General features: G+C 43.2%; 1 protein-coding gene across 4 annotated transcripts in view; it reads right to left on the bottom strand.

Annotated features, from left to right (window-relative positions):
* Positions 1 to 9,241, bottom strand: part of LIPH (lipase H) — a 51,977-nt gene that overhangs the window by 15,565 nt on the left and 27,171 nt on the right. For 2 of the 4 annotated variants that reach the window (XM_025877261.2, XM_073896092.1), the window contains 4 exons: positions 8,469 to 8,558; positions 4,203 to 4,370; positions 2,792 to 2,887; positions 858 to 969 (listed from right to left, as the gene is read on the bottom strand). In XM_025877261.2, the coding sequence (XP_025733046.1) occupies positions 858 to 969; positions 2,792 to 2,887; positions 4,203 to 4,370; positions 8,469 to 8,558 (466 nt within the window). The remainder of the gene's footprint in view (positions 1 to 857; positions 970 to 2,791; positions 2,888 to 4,202; positions 4,371 to 8,468; positions 8,559 to 9,241) is intronic. The other 2 variants (XM_073896099.1, XM_073896101.1) reach the window with 1 other exon arrangement.

The following is a 9,241-nucleotide window of genomic DNA, read 5'->3' as shown; positions in this document are numbered from 1 at the left end:
GGGGAGGGAAGAAGGGGGGAGGGAAGAAGGGGGTAAGGAAGGGAGGGAGGAAAAAGGAAAAGAAAATAAATCTCTGTGCCACTTTCATTTGTAAAGAGCCTAGAAGATCAAGAGCCACAAGAAGCAATTGCTCCCTACCCTAGGACCCAGCAATTGCACTACTGGGTTTTTACCTCAAAGATACAAATGTAGTGACCCAAAGGGGCACCTTCCCCCCAGTGTTTATAGCAGCAATGTCCACGAGAGCCAAACTGTGGAAAGAGCCCAGATGTCCACCAACAGATGAATGGGTAAAGAAGATGTGGTATATACATACAATGGAATATTATGCAGCCATCAAAAAATGAAATCTTGCCATTTGCAATGATGCTAAGCGAAATAAGTCAATCAGAGAAAGACAATTATCATATGATCTCACTCATATGTGGAATTTGAGAAGGCAGAGGATCATAGGGGAAGGGAGGGAAAAATGAAACAAGATGAAACCAGAGAGGGAGACAAACCATAAGAGACTCTTAATCTCAGGAAACAAACTGAGGGTTGCTGGAGTGGTGGGGGGTGGGAGGGATGGGGTGGCTGGGTGATGGACACTGGGGAGGGTATGAGCTATGGTGAGCGCTGTGAATTGTGTAAGACTGATGAATCACAGACCTGTACCCCTGAAACAAATAATACATTATATGTTAATAAAAAAATATGTATCTATCTATATATAAAAGAAGCAATTACTCCCTTAAATCTTTTGTAGAACAAAGACAAGTACAAACCTATAAATAAGAAAGTGGGTATATTTGGGATTTAATTTCTCTGCGCAAAAAGGGAGAGAGCAAACTGCAAACCATCCCAGCCCAACTTACTGATTGATTCTGGATTCTGTGATGTTCCCAGCTCTGTCGCTCAATTTGATTGTAATGGACCCTCTTCTTATGTTCTTGTTCCAGGTTATAATATCCACAAAGTAATGATATACTGCAAAACAAGGAGAGAGCACAGGAAGAGAGGGACACTCTCAACTGCTCCCCTGAAAGGTCAATTCCTAGAAACCCAACCTCCCTCATGACTTGAGTCTCTTGTTCTCTTCCTCCCTAGTTTCTCTGCAAAGATCCAGGGCAGAATTTTCTAATATTCCTTTCCGTGGTCCTTCCTTACATGGTCTACTGCTGCGTACGATTGGTTCACTGCAATCCCTGCCCTTTTAGACAAAACCAACCAGGCGGCCATGTAGAGACTCTCCAGAGCTGACAAGGTCTTCCGTAATCTGGGCCATGCCCACCAGCCCCCTCATGTCTTCCCCAGTCATGCCATATCTAACCTGCACTGCCAGGTGTCTCTTGCTCCTGGGCCTTCTCCCCACTTGGACACTCTGACTTTGCCCCCTTTGCCAGCTCATCCTTCAGGTTTTGGCTTAATATCACTTCCTCCAGGAGGCCTTCACTGACCCTCAGACTAAGTCAGGTTTCCCCTCTTAGAATTCTTATCATGCTCGGGTATTCTCCCATCATTAGTCAGCACACATACCTATATTTATAAAATGCAAGAGACAAAAGTGATAATCCAAAAAGTGGTGAATATATGGGTGTATCTACACAAATATTGCCTGAGTAATGTCTTATGCAGTTAAAAAAAAATAAAGCTAAAATATACTACAGTAGCTGGGAAGGGACGCCTCTTTGTAATCCTGGCAGTAGTACCATATAGGCTTGGTGTATTCCTCCTGAACCAGTGAGAGTGCATGATGTGTTCAGAGAATTATTCTTCCTCCCCACTCTCTGCTTCCCAAGGTCAATGATGCTCTGGGAAGATGGGGATTCCACCACGATAGCCAGATCGGCTATCTCTTGATCAGACTTGCGAAGAAGGGGACAGAGGCTCAGGGAGATGCTGGTCTCATGAAGGAATAAGGTTAGCCCTAGAGTTGCCATTCCATGGCCCATTATTACTCGGGCACTTGCCTCACTTGGACCAGGCAGACAGCAAACCCTGGGCTGCCCCACATAGCTCCAAAGGAGGAGGGAAACCCACTGATCTGCAACCTCTTTTATTAGGGTTGCTCCTAAGAAAAGTGAAAAGGGGAACAAGATTGCAAGACATGCCCAGGAAAATTCCTACTTGATTCCCAGGGCATCTAATCATCTGCTGCCCCATTTAGCCCCCATCTGGAATACCCAAGCCCTCAATGTCTTTAGAAGGTCATCACAGTTGCTTTGGAACTGGAACTGACCCATAGATGTGGCTGACACCTGATTTTACCTAGCCACAATCTCAGGTCTTTGGGGGGGGGGTTAAGCAAATTTTCTGGAAGATCTTAGTAATTAGAATGGCTCACAGGGGACACCTGGCTGGCTCAGTCAGTAGACCATGCAACTCTTGATCTTGGGGTCATGGGTTCAAGCCCCACATGAGGTATAGGGTTTACTTTAAATATATATATATATGTATATTTTTATAAATATACATATATTTATAAAAAAAAAAAAGAATAGCCATCCAGTGAAGCTAACAATCATGATTTGTTGAGATTTAATCCCTATAACCCAGAAGATAGGCATTGTTATCCCTATTTCACCTAGCAGGACACTGAGACTCAGAGAGGTTAAATGTCTTGACCAAGGTCACAGAGCTACTATGTGTTGGAGTCAGGACTCGACCCAAGTCCTTCCAGCTCCAAAGTCCACACTCCACCATGGCCTTTATTTGCCAAGAGGTAGCCAGGAAGCTGAGGCTCAGCCATTTAAAAAAAAAAAAAAAGGAGGGAGTTGGGCCAAAGCAAACAACCACATCCACCACTCACTGCAGTACGGTTCCTCCTTGGCTGTGTCAAAGAACGCTTTAGTCATAGGAGGGTCTTTCTGCTTTAAATACTCTTTCCAATTATCAGCATAATAGCCTGTAAAGCAAGTTGGAAAAATGTAACATTAACATGTATTATGTAAGTGTCAAAGTAGCTGGGGAGGTAGTGAGTGAAGTGAGTTTGACCGCCCACACCACCAAGACAACCTCCCTCTTACACCCACCCCCTACGGGGAGGACCTCCAGAGCCACCAGCGCATGCCTCCCCTGCATCCACCACACCTTGCTTGCTACCCTATCCCTCAGAGCTGAGACTTGCAAAATGACCCCACAGTGGCTCTCCCCCATTTTTACTGACATTATATCACCCTGGTTCTTAGTAGCACACTAGTTCTCCCACACACTGTGTAGACTAAGAAGAGCGCTGACATTTTTCAGTAATACATTAATTATACAGATTAAAAAAGATTCAGGTTTATACCTAAAATAGCATCACTCTTGCCAAGCATTGTGCTTTCTTGAAGAACTACAATTAGGCCCCAAATTGCACAGAACCTGAGCTTGCTATGACTATGTCAACAAGCAGGGGACTCCTCTCCTTTAGGTTTGTGCCTGCAGGAATGAGGCTGAGTGCTATCAGTGAGGCTTCTCTCTCTCCTCTGTCCCCACCCCTAGAGAATGGCCTTCACATGCTGACTTGACTGATCCGGAATGGGAACATGAGTAATTTTTAAAAGCTCCCTAGAGCTTTCCAATTAACTTAGGCACAATCAAGTTTGAAAACCCCTTGTCTCTAGCATGCCCTGATATTAACATGGGTTTTTCCTTTGAACAATTAGAAAATTCTCATGATCTTCCAGTTTCAAAGCCTCACCGTCTGGAATATTTCTACCAATCCTTAGCAAATGTGCAAGCAGCCTCCACAGTATATCTGTGACCCCCACTCCACCCTGCACATGCACATAAGAGTCAGGGTTCAGTGTGAGGGCATTTACAGACACAGTTTGTTGGAAGGAGTCATTCTGCAAGGCTCATTTGACAGGAGAGTCTGGGCCCTCTGTGACTCTCCCCCAGCAGAGAGGTTGCGTGCATGAAGAGGATGTTTCTTTCCCCAGGGGAGCTGGCTATGTAAGGTAACTATGCCCTGGGTGGGCTTGGAAACTCGTTTGCAACCTTCTTTTTTTATGCTGGCATGTCCAGGGAGGTTGCACTGCCCTCTAGATGAAATCACATACAAATGGCTTTTCTAAGGTCCAAGAGGACTTCGCAGAACAAACTGGCTGGAAAAAACTAAGTAAAAATTTTTTTAAACCACGTAATTTTCAGGCCCATTTTTAGATAGTAAAATGGTGCTAGGATTCTACCAAAAATGAACTCTTTGTGAATCAAAGGGGAAAACTGCTTGGACTTACCCAGGAGGGGACAGGACTCCTTTTGTGGTATGCCACAGTTGACACACTTGCCGTTTCTATAATCCCGGTAGGAGTCACAGGGATACGCGGTGATAGAACAGTTCTCTCTCAGAGAAGAAAGGTACAGGTACACGGACCTCTGGTGGTCACACTTAAAATATCGCAATCCTTGATTGTCAAAGGAAGGATCAAAGAGTAGAGCAGCTGCAGCGTTTAACAATAGCGCATCACACGGTATGCACGCGCACGATTCATCATCTGTCTCCTATAGGCCAGGCACTGTGCTAACAGCTTCAATGTATTTTATTCCACTGAATCCTTATAAAAACCCATAGATCAGGATTCACGCTGGCACGTGGCAGGATGAAAGAAGATAGGCATGATTATCCCCATTTTACCCAGCAGGACACTGAGACTCAGAGAGCTTAAATGACTTGACCAAGGTCACACAGGTATTATGTGGTAGAATCAGGATTCAACCCATGTCCTTCTTTGTCATTGAAAAGGAAGAGAAAAATCCAATGATAGTTGCTCCAGAGATTTTCAGCGGAAGGCAAGCACATTTAAACTAGTAGACAGAGAAAGAAGGTATTGAGGATTACTCCCAAGGAGGGGAGGCAGAGGAGACAGCTTTTTAAAAGAATGGGGGGGGGGGCGCGCCTGGGTGGCTCAGTTGGTTAAGCGACTGCCTTCTGCTCAGGTCATGATCCTGGAGTCCTGGGATCGAGTCCCGCATCGGGCTCCCTGCTCAGCGGGGAGTCTGCTTCTCCCTCTGACCCTCCTCCCTCTCGTGCTCTCTCTCTCTCATTCTCTCTCTCTCAGATAATAAATAAATGTAAAAAAAACTTAAAAAAAAAAAAAGAATGGGGGATGCTTCCACCCTGGGGGCACAAGGTTAACAGGACAGTCAAGACTGACCTTGTAAACTAAAATGAGGAGAGACAGAATGGCTCCCTCAGGTGAGATCTCAATCTAGGTAAAAAGGCACATTTAGGTCACCTTTAAGAGGTGAGGGTTTATAGGTAGGGAGATTTTCAGAATAGAAGCATGAGGGGCGATCACAGGGAGTCGGCAAGAGATAAACATAAGGATTCTCTAGTTTTTTTTGTTTTTTTAAAGATTTTATTTATTTGGCAGAGAGAGACACAGCGAGAGGGGGAACACGAGCAGGGGGAGTGGGAGAGGGAGAAGCAGGCTTCCTGCCGAGCAGGGAGCCCGACGCGGGGCTTCATCCCAGGACCCTGGGACCCGGGACCATGACCCGAGCCGAAGGCAGATGCTTAACGACTGAGCCACCCAGGCGCCCCAAGGATTCTCTAGTATTTTTGAGAGCCATGGAAAAGTTAGCAAGTTTGCCTGGACCTTGTACTCAATTAACAAGGCTCCATGACAGCTCCAGAATGTTCTCACGCCAAGGTGGGGGCTGACCTGGCAGAGACCTAAGGGGTTCTCTAATGGGCGTACACAGGGTATTCATGAGAGAAGCCCAGAGGTAGGGGTTCCATTTCTGCTACAGGGTGAAGCGTGAATGAAGTAAGAGGGAGTGAACAATGGCAAGTGGCGCTGGAAGCCATGAATGGGCAAGAAGAGGTGAGGAAAGCCTCCAGTTAATTCCTAGCGGGTGCCAGGCAGTGCAATGGTGAGAGGGGAAAGCTGCGAAGTGCGGAGATGGCATCAGGAGGGTTGGACATGATGAAGCACGACAGCACACAGCACTGAAAGGTTATTGGAAGGTGGGTGGGGCCGATGATGAAGTAAGTCATTCAGAAAAGGGAGCAGGGTCCTAAAGATGGGTAAACAAAGGAGGTGAGGATCTGGGTAGGAAACAGTGAACCCCAGGAAAAGAAGAGTTATGATTATGAGTTCATGGCTTGGAGAGGCATTGAGTGCTGGAATCAGACCCATGTTTCCTCTTCCCTCTGAGTCCACTTATGCCCATAGAGGAGATCAGTGAAGGACAGAAATAAACTGGGGCAAGAGAAGAGAAGCATGGGTTGGCATGGGGCCACGCTGGACTGGACTAAATCTGACAGGTCAGTATTGAATTATTGTTCCTGGAACTTCCACTTGCAGAAACAATGACATTGATAACAATACAGAGAATGTCCTTTATAAGCAAGGCACATTATCTTTGGCTTCTGAGAGGTAGTTACACTACACCACACAGGACAGAATTTGAGCCTGCACCATTTATGGTACAATATGGTAGACCCTACTTAAGCCATTTCATCTGGATCATTTCCAAACACCGTGTCATTTCCACGGGGCTGTATACAACTACCATTTTGTAACAAGATCATCTTTTTCTAGAATCACAACCTTGATTATTTAACTTTCTCTAGCAATGGTGAAATACATATTCAGAGCACTTAAGGATGGGTTTTTTTATTCTGTCCCCCATATTACTTTTATGTTCCCCTCTAACCACCCATTTTTTTGTTTTGTGAGTTTTTTCTCATTATAAAATAACAAATGCTCATTTAGAAAATACAAGAGGAGATGATGATGCAAAAATCACCTAGAAGTCCAATATCCACAGTTTACCACTAATAATTATTTGCAGCATTTATGTTTAGTCTTTTCTTCTATACTTACACATGTACAAATACACATTTAAAAAAACAAATCGGTATCATACTGTAGTTTTGTGTCTTTCTCACTTAATATCCTATTGTAAGCATTTTCATTAATCTGAAAATATGACTTTTTAACAATTATATTCCTTTATGTGGGCATACCATAGTTATTTAACCATTTTCCATGTTGGATATTTAGACTATTTCTAAAAATTTAGCTATTATAAATAACGCTGTGTCAGATATCTTTGCACTTTGATTTTTGTCTACCTTTTCCATTATCTCTCTAGGAGAAATTCCTAGATATGGAACTTCTAGATCAAGGACACACCTTTTCAAGAGAGAGAAATAATTCATAATAGCTTTTAATCATATGGTTATGGTTATTTTTTTAAATTTATTTTTTAAAGATTATTTATTTATTTATTTATTTGAGAGAGAGAGAGAGCGCATGAGAAGGGGGAGGGTCAGAGGGAGAAGCAGACTCTCCGCTAAGCGGGGAGCCCGACGTGGGACTCGATCCCGGGACTCCAGGATCATGACCTGAGCCAAAGGCAGTCGCTTAACCAACTGAGCCACCCAGGCGCCCTAAAATTTATTTTTTAAACTAAGTATAACTAACATACAGTGTTATATTGGTTTCAGATGTACAATATAGTGATTCAGCAATTCTGTACATTACTCAGTGTTCATCATGGTAAGTGCACTCTTAATCCCCTTCATCTATTTCACCCATCTTCCCACCCACCTCCCCTCTGGTAGCCATCGGTTTGTTCTCTATAGTTAAAGAGTCCGTTCTTCGTCTCTTTTTTCTTTGTTCGTTTGTTTTGTTTCTTAAATTCCACATTTGATTGAAATCGTGTGGTATTTGTCTTTCTCTGACTAGTTTCACTTAGCATAATACCCTCTAGTTCCATCGATGTTGTGGCAAATGATTTGATTCATTCCTTTTTATGGCTGAGCAATGTTACATTGTATAAGTATACCACATCTTCTTTATCCATTCATCTATTGATGGACACTTGGGTTGCTTCCATATCTAGGCTATTGTAAATAATGCTGCAATGGGTCTTTTTTTTAAGGAGTATATCTGAATAATAATTTTTAAGATATAATTTATATTTATACTATCTCTATCTTCTCAAATGATTTGTTTTCTTTTTTTTTTAAAGATTTTATTTATTTATTTGTTAGAGAGAGAGAGCGTGGGCGAGAGTACAAGCACGGGGAGCTACAGGCAGAGGGAGAAGCAGGCTCCCTGCTGAGCAAGGAGCCCGATGCGGGACTTGATCCCAGGACCCTCGGATCATGACCTGAGCCGAAGGCAGCCACTTAACTGAGTGAGCCACCCAGGCATCCCAATGATTTGTTTTCTATTAAAAACTATTATCCAGAGAATAAGATCAGATTTTTAAAATATGCCTTTTAAAACCACTACTGTGGGCGCCTGGGTGGCTCAGTTGTTTAAGCGACTGCCTTCGGCTCAGGTCATGATCCCGGAGTCCTGGGATCGAGTCCCGCATCGGGCTCCCTGCTCAGCGAGGAGCCTGCTTCTCCCTCTGACCCTCCCCGCTCTCATGTACTCTCTCTCTCTCATTCTTGCTCTCTCAAATAAATAAATAAATCTTTATAAAAAATAAAAATAAAAATAAAACCACTACTGTACAATATATAAAGTATCTGCACTTACCTCCCAATATTGTTTTGGGACAACCGGGTTGATCCAATCCTCCATTTGGGTAGAAGTCTATGTTTCCTAATGGCTCCTTGTAGCCCAGTGCTAAAGGAGAATACATTAGGCTTTTATTTTTGAACTTTTCACACTGCGTAGTTCACTTGCTCGAAGGATATAGGCAGGGATTGTGGTGGTGTTGTTGTTATACTTATTTAAATATTTTGCCCAAAGTTACCCACCTAATTATTTAGAAAGAATTGTAGATTGCTTTAATAATTGCTTATTCTCTTTAACCTTGTAACCACAAAACAATCAGTAAAATGCTTGATTTAAATGATACACGTTTACATATATAGTGCATCACTGCAATAATAATAGCTATTACATATTGAGAACCTACATGTGTCTGTGGGCATGGTACTAGGTGTCAAATATACCTGTCCTCTAATTTTCACCATGTCTAAAAAAGTAGCCATTGGTAAATTCAGATGAAGTAAGTTACAGATGATGACACTGAGGTTCAGAGGATTTACTGAACAAAATGACACCACTAGAAAGGACAGAACCGGGGATCTGCGCCTCCCTCTGCCTGACTGCAAAGCTTATTCTCTTTCCTCAAAATTCACTCTTGCTCCAAGAATAAAAAATTCCATCTCTCCATTCCATCAAGCATTAAAATGGCATTGAGGTACTGCACTTAAGGAAGGTAATACTCTGCAAACTACATAGTATGAATGCAGCCATTTCACAGAGACATTTCCTCTAAGGCCAACAATTGCTGAATACCA

The sequence above is a fragment of the Callorhinus ursinus genome, unplaced genomic scaffold, assembly GCF_003265705.2.
Source record: "Callorhinus ursinus isolate GAN/ISIS: 27379988/994484 unplaced genomic scaffold, GSC_fseal_2.0 scaffold1, whole genome shotgun sequence".
Lineage (NCBI taxonomy): Eukaryota > Metazoa > Chordata > Mammalia > Carnivora > Otariidae > Callorhinus > Callorhinus ursinus.
The sequence above is the reverse complement of the archived record's forward strand: the minus strand, read 5'-3'. Positions and strand labels throughout refer to the sequence as shown.